The following is a 15,012-nucleotide window of genomic DNA, read 5'->3' as shown; positions in this document are numbered from 1 at the left end:
TGAGTTCATTGGCATCTACTGGCAACTCCATGTCTTTTTCAACAATTTTAACTTTACAAAGGAAATTGCAAGTGTAAAAGCAAGTTGGGAGCTTCAGCTGCCCTGGATTTGAGTCTGCAGGAATTTGGCTCCTTGTGAGTACTGGCAGAAAGAGACACCCAAGCAAGACTAGTGAACTGACAGGAAAATAAGAAAGCCCACTACCCAGAAGAGTCTTCTCCTTCTTTCCTTCCTTTTTTCATAACATCCTCTCTTTATCTTTCTTTAATTTGTACACACTTGTAAAACATTCAGTTAATTCAGCCTGTCATCTACAGGAATATAACCTCAGGAAGGCACAGCAGAAATGTTTGTCTTGTTCACTGCTCTATCCCCTGAGTCTACAGCAGCCTATCACATAGTAGGCACACAATATATAGTTGTGAAATGAATCTCTGTCCTCAGAAACAAAGCTCTCCTGCTATTGGGGGGTGGGCAATGAAGAGACGGGAGAGCCCCTTTTAGTACTATCATGGGCCAGTGCCATGTGGAGTGCCTGTGCCAGGGACTGTGGGCAGAGAAGATACCAAGAATGCAGACTAGGTGCAGGAGATTAGCGTAAAGGGAAGAAGCCACAGGGAAAGGACCAAAGAACAGGATTTTGCTCTGATTCTACACCTCTCTATCTCACTTTGCGGGGAACTGGTCAGGAACCTCTGGAAGAGCTCCTGCTTCCAAAAGCGCAGTTAGTGCTATGGGATCAGGTGGACAAAAGCGAGAAAGATGAGACTGAAAGGCACAGGATCTCTTGGAGGGGGTGTAGAGTGAACAAGTCCTTGTGAAAGTGAAATGGCCGTTCATTTGAATGCAAATGCTATGTAAAAGCCTAAAGCCCCTTGACGTCAGCTCAGCAATTGGGGGCCCGTCTATACAGGGCTACCAGTCACCTGGAAACCGTCAGGGTAGGAAACGCCTATGGAGTAGTCGGAGGGGCGTGCAGCACAGCTAAAATTCTGGTTCCCTACTGCTTCTCAAAGTCGGGTTGGGACCTTAATAGGGACTTCAGGATGCCTTAGGGAGCTCCTTTCTCATATCCAAGCCACTATGTACAGAAGCTGCCTTTTGGAAAAAGAAGCGGACATGTATTCCAGCACTCTCAGGAGCCCCGCAGGAGGTGGCACCGCCGGGGCTGGTGCCACTGGGGATGGTGGGAGTCCTCTGCCAGCCTCCAACTTCGCAGCGGCCCCTTCTTATGCGCACTACATGGGATATCCACATATGCCCGGTATGGATCCTCACGGGCCACCGCTGGGAGCCTGGGGGTCACCCTATAGTCCCCCTCGTGAAGACTGGAGCGTGTACCCCGGGCCATCCAGTACTATGGGTACGGTCCCCATGAACGACATGAGCTCGAGCCCCGCCGCTTTCAGCTCACTGGAATATAGCAATCTGGGCCCCGCAGGGGGTGGAAACAGCGGTAGCAGCCTGCCAACACCAGCCGGAGGATCACTGTTCCCCATCGACGCCGGCATCGCAGACGCAGACGAGAGTTCTAGCAGAAGCCGTCACAGCCCCTATGCATGGATGCGCAAGACAGTGCAGGTGACTGGTGAGTAACCAAAACCAATGCTCTGATCCTTTTCCTTCCTTTGCTTCTTCTTTACTTCTGTTGGCCTTCTGGTCCTCCTACTTCTCAGACTTCTCTCCGGACAGCTTAGCTAAGGAGACCACTATGTGGCTTACTGCCCAGGGCCCCAGACCACAAGTGACCTCCTTCGCTTGTGCTTCTGCTCAAAAACAGAGTGTAGTGCTTGGAACTAAGCTGACAGTAGAGGACTTTTTCATCATTTTCTGATCAGCCAAAGGAGCAACCGCGGTGACAATGGACATACTGAGCCACAAAGATCAAGATCCAACCCCACAGTTGCCCAGATAGGAAAACATATTCACGGGGAAGGTCAGTGGGTGAATGAGGAGAGGACAACTATGTTTCTCTATGCTCAGCCACTGCTGTTTGCCTGTTCCATTTCAAAGCCTTCTCTATCTGAGCAGGTCGGCTTCTCCCCCAAATCTGGTGATGGTCAATTTAGATTCAGTGCTTGATTGGCAATAGGTGGTCCAGTTTAGCCACAAAGGCCCTGATGGCAAAATGGCCTCCTCACCCTGAACTCTCAAGGAAGCTCCAGTTTCCTTTGCCCAAGCTGGCAGGAGCCAGCTGAATTCAAACCCAATGCCTTTGTACAACTTTCCTTCCACCAATGGAAAGCTACAGCACACCACTGGGACATAATAAGCTGCTCAACCCTAACATCCCCGGGGTGTGCACCAGTATCAGCCCCAGCATCAATACAGTTAAAGGGATTAAAGCCCTCCAAACAGTACAGGCAGGCATTTCGAGATGCAGGGACTGAATACAGGCTTGTCAGGACACATAGGAAAGCCCAGAGATCTCAGCCTAATGCCAACTCACTCTCCTACCAGCAAGCTACTGGTTGGCGGCTACTGGGAGGAGGGTGTGCGCAGGGGTGTGGGGTGTGTGTGGGGGGGTACTCTGCATACTCTGCTTTAATCTTGGACAGGGGCTGGAGGAGGGAGGTGGGGAGATGTTTGTTTTCAGCTATAGTTGTGCTTTTATCACATTCTTATTATTCCAACTCATCACTGCCTTTCATTAGAGAAAATTAGTAAAATTCAGCCTAACACTTTCATCCCTCTGGGGAAGACATGACATTCCAATAGCATTTGCCCATAGTGATTATGCTTCTGCTCACAGTTCTGCACTTTTTCTCTGCTTAAAAATAGCAAAAACAAGAGGGTGGGAAGGGACCAAATTTTATCATTGAGAGTACTCAGCCTGGAGGAGGCAGTTCCAATTAATTAGGACATTACTAGGGTAGCAATCCCAAATTAAGAGTAGAGCTTAAATACTTAGCTCTAAAGTGTTTGTAAGTAAGTCTGCATATTGCTTTTTGAAATAAGAGTGAGTTGGTGGGCTAAAAAGAATAGAAAGTAAGCTTAGGGTGGGGCACTGTCAGGGCTGTTATTATATCTAATCTTAGGGTTGTAATTAACACCTATTCACTAAGACCTAACCATCAGCAAGAGACACAAAAGCCAGAAAAGTGGCTGCTCCAGTTTAGGATTATGTTTTGAAATACTTAAAAAGAGGAAAGTCACTAGTATGTTGTTTGGAAGACAAAACAATGGGAAGAAAAGAACAAGATAAAATAATTATCTTGAGTCATGAATTTTCTGTATAAAAGAGAAAATATGATGGGTTTCTCTGCTTAATAGTCTTCATTTGTATTTGTCAGAGTCTCTCTTTTGTATAATTCTGGTGCCAGGAAAAGTTTAGAACGGGACTCTAAATTACTCTATGGAGTCTTCATCATTAGCTCAGTCGTCAAACCTTGCTGTACAATACCATCTTCACAAGATTTTCTCTCCAACTTCTATGAGAAATTCTAAATTGAATGATTTTAGAACCTCACTAACTTGTGGCAGCCTATCCTATAGATGAGGCTTTATTAAATTCAATCACCATTTCATTTTAATGTCTTATAAAAATACCCCTTTGTTATATTCTTGCAGCCTAAGTACATATTTAGCAATGATTTAAGAATATGATGAAAAGTATGGACCCTCTTCCAGAAAAATGCACAAGGGCACAAATGCACATGTACACACTTCATTTTTTCCATCAGATTTTTTAAATTTTTATCTATTTTTTTGGTCTTGCCAAGCAGCATACAAGATCTTAGTTCCCTGACCAAGGACCAAACCCATGCTTTCTTCAGTGGAAGCACAGAGTCTTAACCACTGGACTGCCAGGGAAGTCCCACATATGTCATTTATTTGAATAATTTTGGGAGACTCATGGATCCACTGAAACCCCTTCCGTAGATCTCAGGTTATGAACTGATAACCTGAGAAAAAATTAAAATGATCACCTCTCTGTATCACTCCAAACCAAAAGGCACCCATTTGTATGCTTAGTACATAATGAGAGTTAAACAAATATCTGTTAAGTGAATAAGTCAGATCCTCCTAAATTTTATACTTCACTCTGTAGTATTATAGGACATTTGACTTACGGCTGAGAACAAAACAGATGATCTACAAAAATGGAAGTAACCCCTCCTTGATTATGGTAGTCAAATTAAAGCTCTTTATATTATTTAAGAATGTTTTAACTAGCCTTAAGTTAAAGAAACAAAAATACACATATTAGGGGACAATTGGAAAACATTTCATAGTGATTATCATGGCACTTGATTTTTGAATGACAGAAAGGGGACTGACATACAGAATAAATGACTGTCCACTAAGTGATTTGATTTAAAAGTGAGATATTTTTTCCCCCACTTTGTTCCCTAAGTAGTCTGTTTGAAAACACACCTTGTGTTAAAAATTATGTGAAAAGGAACCTGACAGAGATATTCACGAAAAGTTCATTATTTTAATATTTTAAGCATTGTCAGTTTAAAAGTTCAGTATTTTCATATTTTAAACATTGATAGCACCACTCTAGAAATTTTTTCATTTTGTTTTTATTTTACCCAGAGTTATAGCCTTGTATGAGTATTGGAAAGGCGGTAACCCTAGCAGGGCTGGAAAGCGGCTTTGGTTTTAGGGGTGGGAAAGAAGAGGAGAGAAGGAAGTGACTTTGAATAATTCTGATTAACCCACTGGACAAAAGACAGAAAACCAAGGAAGTTAAAAGGTTTTCTTCAGTTAGGACATTTCAGAAAATTAGTTACTTAGTAATTCCTAATATCATTATCTTTCTTGGTTTTGATCATTTTATTTTTATTTTTTTAAATTTTATTTTATTTTTAAACTTTACATAATTGTATTAGTTTTGCCAAATATCAAAATGAATCCGCCACAGGTATACATGTGTTCCCCATCCTGAACCCTCCTCCCTCCTCCCTCCCCATACCATCCCTCTGGGTCGTCCCAGTGCACTAGCCCCAAGCATCCAGTATCGTGCATCGAACCTGGACTGGCAACTCGTTTCTTACATGATATTTTACATGTTTCAATGTCATTCTCCCAAATCTTCCCACCCTCTCCCTCTCCCACAGAGTCCATAAGACTGTTCTATACATCAGTGTCTCTTTTGCTGTCTCGTACACTGGGTTATTGTTACCATCTTTCTAAATTCCATATATATGCGTTTTGATCATTTTAATTGGACAGTTTTTATAAGTGAATTTGGATGCAATTTTTAACTAAAAGCAGCAAAAGATTACCATCGCATGGAAACTCATTATGATGGTGTTAATTACACTCTGTTCCCTATTGAAAGGGATTGGTGTTAATCATCTTTACCCTCGATGTCACCATCATCATAATCCTTAGGTTTGGAGAGTGCTTTTCTGCCTAACAGCACTGTCACAGCCAGTCTCTCAAATGAGCACATTTAGGTGATGATAAGTCATCATATATAATGACATTTGTTTGCAAACTCTGTAGGGATCCTGTCTCCTTATGGGAACTACAGAGGTTTGTCAAAGTGTTTGGTCAGGGCAAGTAATGATATCCTACCGCAGAGCTTTGAAGCAGCCCTGTAATACAACTTAAAGTTTGTTACTTTCCTAGATTAACTCGCAATAGTGCTGGAGAAGGGGATCCCACACCCTCGGCACTGTCATAGTCTCTGGGAGAAGAGAATGGCTTGAACAATAAAAGCTACTGCTTTTAGCACTTTGTTAGTGTTTTAGTATGGAAATATGGTTCTATGCTCCACTAGAAAATGTCCAAAACGCAGTCAATCAGATTTCATCATTTAAGGGAAGAGACAATGGAGTAAATGGAAAGAAAATAGCTTGGGAGGAGGGACACAAGAGGAGCACCAGGAAATGAGAATTCATTTCTCTTCGTTAAACGTGCAGTCAGTATTTCCAACTAATCTAGTGTTCTTGAGGTCTGAGGTCTTATCCATAAGATTGGGGCAACAGACTCTTTTTTTAACACTTTGCATGGCTTTGATATGCAGCCTGGCTCTTCCTCATCCCTCCTTTCTTTAGGGGTTATATTGCCGGAAAGGGTGAGGATTTTCATGGCAAATAAAGAGGCCTGGTATTGACTTTATTGTCCTCAGAAGAAACTGCAAGAGGGGAATTTATGACCAATGGGGGTGGGGAAGAATTGCAACCTTCCAGAATTCTTGAAGTCTGGTTATATTTACTGATTATCAAAGAGTTGAAAACAGACACACGCACATTAAATTTTAACTTCTGCCTCAAGTTAGAATTTAAACACTCAGTCATTTTGGTATTAGGAATGGTTTTAGGAAACATCTCTTCAAAGATATATTTTGATTCTAAGATTTGAGGCTCTAGAAATAAATTAAACCTCAATGTTTTCATTGTGGCCTCAAAAATACATTCTGCCTTTGTAACATACCAAATGCCAGAACTTTGGTTTCCTAGATTCAGAAAAGCAGCTGAAGTTTGTTTTCCGTACGTGTGAGTCTGTTTCTGTTTTGCATATACATTCATTTGTGTTATATTTTAGATTCCGCATATAAGTGATACCATATAGTATTTGTCTTTCTCTGTCTGACATTTCACTGAGCATAATATTCTCTTGATCTTTCCAGGTTGTTACAAATGAACCTAACACAATATTGTGAATCAACTATACTTCAATTTAAAAAATTGATATAAAAAAACCCATGAAAAACAAGCAAACAAAGAGAAAACCAGCTCATAGTTTGAGCCTTTGAGATAGATAAACTGATTGGAGCTCATCATTTTCCATTTTCAAGAAGGAAAGTTTTGTTTAGCTCCCTAGTCCATGAGTTAATCCTAAAACATATCTCTCATCTAGAATTTGTTTCTACATTCACGTCCCCCCCTTTTTTTTTCTTTCCTGGAGATGAAAGGGTGTCTGACATTTGTTTAGGGCTTGTAAATTCCAAACCAATTGGCTGGTGTTCCTGAATGTAAAGAGGGTTCAAGATGGGATCTGATGCTATGTAGCTCCTTTGTTAAGCTTGTGCTGCATCTTAACACCTCAATGGAGTTTAGGGAAACACTTTAAAGAAACCTTTGTCTTACAGATCGCTCCCCAAAACTTCACATCAAAAACAACCAGGGAAGATCAGAAGGAGTTTGCCAAAAGCTATAGAGAAAAGGAGGAAGATCCTGGAGGGGGTTAGAAAAATTGAAAAGAAAAAGAAACTTCCTAATCACCTTTGGAAAATTTAAAAGGAGGAATAAAACCCTATTTGATGGAAGGCATGAGAAATTAGTTAAACATTGTAACACAAAGCAAATGTTTGGATATCCTTTCAAAGAATACTAGAATACCCATTTTATTCTGGTAAAGTCAACACCCCCTACTTCCCCCTCTCATTTTCCATTAGGGAATAAAAATTTGTTTAAAACTCCCCCAAAAATCCCTGGAGAAGGAAATGGCAACCCACTCCAGTATTCTTGCCTGGGAAATCCCATGGACAAAGGAGCCTGGAGGGCTAGAGTCCATGGGGTTGCAAGAGTTAGATACAACTGAGTGACTAAACAACATCAACAACAAAAAAACTAAACTATTTTTTCTAATAGGTGAAAAGAAAGTGAAAGTGAAGTAGCTCAGCAGTGTCTGACTCTTTGCAACCCTGTGGACTGTAGTCCTCCAGGCTCCTCCATCCATGGGATTCTCCAGGCAAGAGTACTGGAGTGGGTTGCCATGTCCTCTCCAGGGGATCTTCCTGACCCAGGGATTGAACCCAGGTCTTCCGCATTGCAGGCAGACGCTTTACCTACCGTCTGAGCCACCAGGGAAGCCCATAGAGCTCTTGTAGAACAGAATCCAAGTGACAAGAGATGTTTTCTTTTTTAAGTACTATCCAAATGAAATTCTCTCTAGAATGTGCATGTAATAAGAATGTCAGTATCATGAAACAGTTTGCTGCACTTGGGCCATTCTTATGCTGCCCAGCATATTTAAACTAGGAATAACATTTGGCACACTGGACTTGGAGTCAGTCAGGGGTATGTGTTTGGGTCCCCATTCCTAAGCCCACTACCACAAAGCCACTTACCTCTGAGCCTCGGTTTCCTTATCTGTACAATGGGAATAAGACACATTCTGCATAAGCTGAAAGGGTAGGTGAGAGAGAGGTTCAATAGGAAACAACATGAAAGAACTCTATACAATATAAATGGAAGTGCATGTATAATGGATGGTGCTACTATTGCCAATACTGCTGTCATATGTGAGTGGGAAGGGAATGAAAATCATGGCTAGTGTTTGCTTTAAAATGCTTTGGTGTAACAGTATGTCAATGGTGCTGTGATGGGTGTGTTGAATGTGTGTGTGTGTGTGTGTCAAATAGCCACGGATGACAAAGTACTTAATGAAGAAATGGACTTATGACATATTTGGTTCAAAAAATGTACTTGTTTTATATTTGAAAGTAATAGCTAAGGGTAGGAACAGTGGCTCTGATTCCTCCAACCAAAATAACCTCCAAAGAAAAAAAATATGATTAAATACACTCCTTTCTCCCCTAACAGGGAAAACCAGGACAAAAGAAAAGTACCGCGTAGTTTACACAGATCATCAAAGGTTGGAGCTGGAGAAAGAATTCCACTGCAATAGATATATCACCATTCGGAGAAAATCAGAGCTTGCAGTCAACTTGGGCCTTTCTGAGAGACAGGTACACCGGAAGTGCATTTAACATTTTTCATATAAGCATTTCAAATAGGCTAAGATTTTAAGGACATCTGTAAGCAGGAGGGAAGCAAAAGAAGACTAAGCCATTCTCAAAGCTTTCCTAAAGCCCATATTTTTCCTATTGAACCTCCTAGTGTGGTGGGCACTATATAGGTGTGGAAACAAGGATGGGGACATAGTGGATGGAGAAGGATTAAAATCCCCATACAATTGGTCAGCCAAGTCAAAACCTTGATATGATTTCCCAAGTAGTTATAATCTATGTGTGAAGTTGAAATCTGTCAATCATGGCAATTATCTGGCTTATATCAGTCAAACTGTAACAGTAAATGAACACCAATGCTTATACCTGAATCAAGTTTTTCTATTATTCAGGCTAGGAGATTTAATTTTCTGTGGTCTATGTAATCCTATGATTCCTGCCTCAGATTTAGCTTACTGTGGATACTCAGTGAAAATTAAATCTTGGCAAGAATCAGTAGTTTCCACTCACCCAGCTTTTGACATGACATAACTATTTGATGTTCTTTTTTTTTTTCCACAAAGGTCTAGGAGTAATCCTGGATATCATATAATTCTAGAACTGTAAAGTCCATTAATGCCTTATCCCAAGTAATCTACATTTCAACCATTTATAAAGGCACACAGCAAGAGATATAGTACTTCATAACCCTTGTTCACCCAGTTCTGTGTCATTAAACTTACTTTAAAAAAAAAAATTTACATGGCATGTAGGATCTTAGTTCTCAGACCAAGGGTCAAACCTGTGCCCCGTGCATTGGAAGTGCAGAGTCTTAACCTCTGGACTGCCAGGGAAGTCCCTAACCTTAGTCTTTTAATGACAGATCATAATCACCGTTGCTATTTAAATCCCTCCCTTTTCATCACCATGCCTCAGAATCTGCCATACTATCATTATTTATTTTTACCTGTGCAACAAAGATGGTGAGTGAGGTATAATGTAAAGACTACTGCATTCAGAGTCTGAGGCCCTGGGCTTGATTTCAATTTCATCTCATGAAAGATATTTTCCCTTTCTGAGTCTCAGCTTTTTTAAAAACCTGTTGTCAAAAGGGCATACTTCACAAGGTCATTGTGAGGCTCAAGTGATGCATGTGAAAGAGTTTGTAAATATTAATACTAAAGCCCCAGAACAATATCAGCAATGACTTTGAAAAATGCATTCAGTATGTTGTCCCATTAAATCCAAAGCATTTTTTGTTTCAGGTGAAAATCTGGTTTCAAAATCGCAGAGCCAAGGAGAGAAAGATGATCAAAAAGAAAATATCCCAGTTTGAGAACAGTGGAGGCTCAGTGCAAAGTGACTCTGGCTCCATCAGCCCTGGGGAACTACCTAATATTTTTTTCACCACCCCATCTGCTGTCCGTGGATTTCAGCCTATCGAGATTCAGTAGGTCATAGTCTCTGAATGAAATCTGAATGAAAGAAAGGCAAAGAGAAATGGAAAATGCCTTTCCTTTAGCATTGTCTTTTTGGTCTCTTAAGATATCAGCAGGGGAGTTGCAACATTAGGTAATAATTCCTTTTAAGACAGTATTCAGAATGAGTGGATGCACCATGAATTGAAGATAATTCAAGAATCACTTACTGTTAGGAACTATACCTAGAAAACTCCTGTGTGCAATGCTATGTCAGTCACTCAGGGAACTTGGTGGTAAGCTGTATAATTGAAATCTACAGTCACAAGCCCTTGCAACTCTATTCACAGTTTCAGAAATTTGCTTGTAATAGACCATAAAAACCAGTTCTGCCAGGATGCACATTTGTATATGTATACTTGTGTTCATCATTTGATGCTGAGTGTGTCCTCCGATATTCTTTTTGGGGTGGAGAGAAGGTGAGCAGAAAGGTATCTATCTCTAGCTACCTTTTCAAGTGTTTGATTCAAAAGCTAACAGAATTTTCATAACAAGACAAAGGTTTATTAAAACATCAGGAGGTGATTCTGAATCTACTGTCACTTGTTATAAAAAATAATAAATATTAAAAGGTTTTGTCCCTTGCTCATACTTGTCTAGCATCAGTTATCTCAGAACTTCCAACCTGCAGTGTCAATTTCAAATCCTGCCAAAACAATGAAATCAGACTAGAATAACACAGTCAACTTGGTTGAGTCATTAGAAAAGGCAGGTCTCCAACACTCAAAGTAAAGTGAAAGTGAAGTGAAATCGCTCAGTCATGTCCGTGTACAACTCTTTGTGATCCAATGGACTGTAAACTACCAGGCTTCTCTGTCCATGTTATTTTCCAGGCAAGAGTACTGGAGTGGGTTGCCATTTCCTTCTCAAAGTTTACTCAAAGTAAACTCTTCCCCTATTCTGCCTCTCTATTCCATTTACTGTTAGAATGTGAAACGATAGTGAGATTGAACATGAGTACAAGGATAGTATATGGTCTATAGTTTCTCACATTGCCATCATCTCCAGTCTGTTCCAATTTACCTACCAATCATGTCAATGCAATGTGGTCCAAGAAGCTGCAGTTTACAGGTTACAAACACACGACTTAGGCTATAGTGAGCAGAGTTGTCTGGAGTTTGTTGGTCCACTTTATTGCTTGCATATCCAAGTGGTCAGAAGCTGAACTCTGAATCATTTTAAATTGAGATGGTTTAAAAGAAAATGTGATTAAAGTAGAAAATCAGAGCACAACTTTCCTTTTCAAAAACCATCTTTGGGTTAGGAGTGAGAAGTTTATCCTCCCCATCGTTATGAAAATCTCAGAAAGAGGGTGCTACTTCATTGCCTCCAATAAATATGGGCCAGACAAAAGGTCATCTAAATTGCTGATCACAGAAAATCAGCATTAAAATAAGTCCTTCCAATCTAATAAAGGGAAGGTGGGAATCACAAAGGTGAAGAAGCTAACTTCTGAGTGTATTTGTCTATTTACACTCAGAAGTTAGCTTCCTCACCCATAATATCCCCCAACAAAGGTATACCTTTGGCAATAGCAGTTGGATTTCCCTGAGGATTGTTCTTTCCTGCTGTAAACTTTTTGTTCCACAAGGAAGAAACATTTCTCTATTTTTATAGATTCTAATTTTATAGAACCTGTTAGCAAAGTCACAATATAAAGCTTTTTTTCTTAGTAGTACACTGCAGCCACTTCCTCTAAGAAGACAAGTTGATTCTTTCTCTGAAACCTGAGAAAAATATATACCCCCTTCTTTTATAGTCATATTATAGTGGTGTGGAGAAGGAGGCGACAGAGGATGAGATGGTTGGATAGCATCACCAATTCAATGGACGTGAACTTGGGCAAACTCCAAGAGATGGTGAGGGATGGGAAAACCTGGCATGTTGCACTCCATGGGGTCACAAAGAGTCAGACACAATTTGGCAACTGAACAGCAACAATGGTGGTATGTGCTGGAGGTATATAGACAAAAAGTTAAACACAAAAATGCAAAAGTTGCGTTAAAGGTAGGTTTCAATAAAGATTTTTTTCTGGTGTTGGGGGCTGAGATTCAGAAATGAAAACATGCCAAATGACTGACAGTGTTCAGCTAGGGTAGCGGGCTTATGCAGATTTTCTTCTTTTCATTGCATTTCAAATGTATGCTGTTTTGCAATAGAAGTCTCCTTAAGAAACATGCTTTCACCTCAGATCTTTAGTTGATCTTCAAGTAATTTGCAACTTTAGTGTCCTACTTACAATTTATAGAAGTGTTTCAACCTCCTAGTTCCTTACTTCCGTTCAGTTCAGTTCAGTCGCTCAGTCATGTCCTACTCTTTGCGACCCCATGAATCGCACCACACCAGGCCTCCCTGTCCATCACCAGCTCCCGGAGTTCACTCAGACTCATATCCATCGAGTCAGTGATGCCATCCAGCCATTTCATCCTCTGTCGTCCCCTTCTCCTCCTGCCCCCAATCTCTCCCAGCATCAGAGTCTTTTCCAATGAATCAACTCTTCACATGAGGTGGCCAAAGTACTGGAGTTTCAGCTTTAGCATCAGTCCTTCCAATGAACACCCAGGGCTGATCTCCTTTAGAATGGACTGGTTGGATCTCCTTGCAGTCCAAGGGACTCTCAAGAGTCTTCTCCAACACCACAGTTCAAAAGCATCAATTCTTCGGTGCTCAGCTTTCTTCACAGTCCAACTCTCACATCCATACATGACCACTGGAAAAACCATAGCCTTGACTAGACGGACCTTTGTTGGCAACGTAATGTCTCTGCTTTTCAATATGCTGTCTAGGTTGGTCATAACTTTTCTTCCAAGGAGTAAGTGTCTTTTAATTTCATGGCTGCAGTCACCATCTGCAGTGATTTTGGAGCCCCCCAAAATAAAGTCTAACACTGTTTCCACTGTTTCCCCATCTATTTCCCATGAAGTGATGGGACCAGATGCCATGATCTTCATTTTCTGAATGTTGAGCTTTAAGCCAACTTTTTCACTCTCCACTTTCACTTTCATCAAGAGGCTTTTTATTTCCTCTTGACTTTCTGCCATAAGGGTGATGTCATCTGCATATCTGAGGTTATTGATATTTCTCCTGGCAATCTTGATTCCAGCTTGTGCTTCTTCCAGCCCAGCATTTCTCATGATGTACTCTGCATATAAGTTAAATAAGCAGAGTGACAATATACAGCCTTGACATACTCCTTTTCCTATTTGGAACTAGTCTGTTGTTCCAGTTCTAACTGTTGCTTCCTGACCTGCATACAAATTTCTCAAGAGGCAGGTCAGGTGGTCTGGTATTCCCATCTCTTTCAGAATTTTCCAATTTATTGTGATCCACACAGTCAAAGACTTTGGCATAGTCAATAAAGCAGAAATAGATGTGTTTCTGGAACTCTCTTGCTTTTTCCATGATCCAATGGATGTTGGCAATTTGATCTCTGGTTCCTCTGCCTTTTCTAAAACCAGCTTAAACATCTGGAAGTTCACGGTTCACGTATTGCTGAAACCTGGCTTGGAGAATTTTGAGCATTATTTTACTAGCATGTGCTACTGCTCCTGCTAAGTTGTTTCAGTCGTGTCCGACTCTGTGCGACCCTAGAGATGGCAGGCCACCAGGCTCCCCCATCCCTGGGATTCTCCAGGCAAGAACACTGGAGTGGGTTGCCATTTCCTTCTCCAATACATGAAAGTGAAAAGTAAAAGTGAAGTCGCTCAGTCATGTCTGACTCTTAGCGACCCCCATGGACTGCAGCCTACCAGGCTCCTCCGTCCATGGGATTTTCCAGGCAAGAGTACTGGAGTAGGTTGCCATTGCCCTCTCCAACTAGCATGTGAGATGAGTGCAATTGTGCAGTAGTTTGAGCATTCTTTGGCATTGTCTTTCTTTGGGATTGCAATGAAAACTGACCTTTTCCAGTCCTGTTGGCCACTGCTGAGTTTTCCAAATTTGCTGGCATATTGAGTGCAGCACTCTTACTTAAGGAAGGCCTTTGATCTAGTCTTAGAGTTGTTCGTGTACAGCTACAAAGATAAGTCTTTGGGAGGGCCTGACTTCTTTTCAAAGGAGAAAGGAAGCAAGACGCAAGGGATGTTTTCTACTCTTGCTTCAGATCCAGAGAATCTAGCTGTTTTCCTCAGTTGGAACATTTCAACATTATCAAACAAAGACAAGAAGGGCAGGAGGAGCTAGCAAGGGAGTTGGGTGGTAGGAGGAAGGGATATATTATAACAAGATATGAGGAACACTTGGGGAGGTAGTAGACATGTTTATTCAGAGAAGGCGATGGCACCCCACTCCAGTACTCTTGCCTAGAAAATCCCATGGACTGAGGAGCCTGGTAGGCTGCAGTCCATGGGGTAGTGGAGAGTCGGACACGACTGAGAGACTTCACTTTCACTTTTCACTTTCATGCATTGGAGAAGGAAATGGCAACCCACTCCAGTGTTCTTGCCTGGAGAATCCCAGGGACAGGGGAGCCTGGTGGCCTGCCGTCTGTGGGGTCGCACAGAGTTGGACACAACTGAAGTGACTTAGCAGCAGCAGCAGCAGCAGCAGCAGCAGCAGCAGACATGTTTATTATCTTAATTCTGGTGATGGTTTCGTGAGTTTATACATATATCAAAAAACAACTTTTATACTTCAAATGTATGCAATTTCTTGTATGTCAGCTATACCTTAAGAAAGGGGCAAGCAAATGAAACAATGTGTTTCTAACTGTAATAATAATACAGCAGGAAGGAACTCACTAGAGGAGTTAGTCTATGGAGATAGTCACCTTAGATAACTTAGATTCAGACCCCAGGTAGGATCACTTCCTTGTATACTCATGTCTGAGTCTGCTGTTGAGGAAGGACACCAATAATTCATCATTGATGATTCTTTCATAAAATGATGGTGGGTTTGGAGGGTAGG

At 41.2% G+C, this 15,012-nt stretch overlaps 1 protein-coding gene across 1 annotated transcript; it reads left to right on the top strand.

The window, feature by feature from the left end:
- Positions 1-1,083: 1,083 nt before the first annotated feature.
- CDX4 (caudal type homeobox 4) lies at positions 1,084-10,083 on the top strand. The gene is made up of 3 exons (XM_003588154.2): positions 1,084-1,588; positions 8,505-8,650; positions 9,895-10,083. The coding sequence occupies exons 1-3, from the start codon at positions 1,084-1,086 to the stop codon at positions 10,081-10,083; spliced, it is 840 nt and encodes a 279-aa protein (XP_003588202.2).
- Positions 10,084-15,012: the final 4,929 nt, after the last annotated feature.

Source organism: Bos taurus, chromosome X (assembly GCF_002263795.3).
Source record: "Bos taurus isolate L1 Dominette 01449 registration number 42190680 breed Hereford chromosome X, ARS-UCD2.0, whole genome shotgun sequence".
NCBI lineage: Eukaryota > Metazoa > Chordata > Mammalia > Artiodactyla > Bovidae > Bos > Bos taurus.
The sequence above is the reverse complement of the archived record's forward strand: the minus strand, read 5'-3'. Positions and strand labels throughout refer to the sequence as shown.

What these genes read in the sequence shown, in the direction of transcription:
- CDX4 (XM_003588154.2), top strand. Translation starts at nt 1,084, where the DNA reads ATGTACAGAAGCTGCCTTTTGGAAAAAGAAGCGGACATGTATTCCAGC. An exon ending in CAAGACAGTGCAGGTGACTG is followed by an intron (nt 1,589 to 8,504) that starts GTGAGTAACCAA and finishes CTCCCCTAACAG; the next exon opens with GGAAAACCAGGACAAAAGAA. An exon ending in TGGGCCTTTCTGAGAGACAG is followed by an intron (nt 8,651 to 9,894) that starts GTACACCGGAAG and finishes TTTTTGTTTCAG; the next exon opens with GTGAAAATCTGGTTTCAAAA.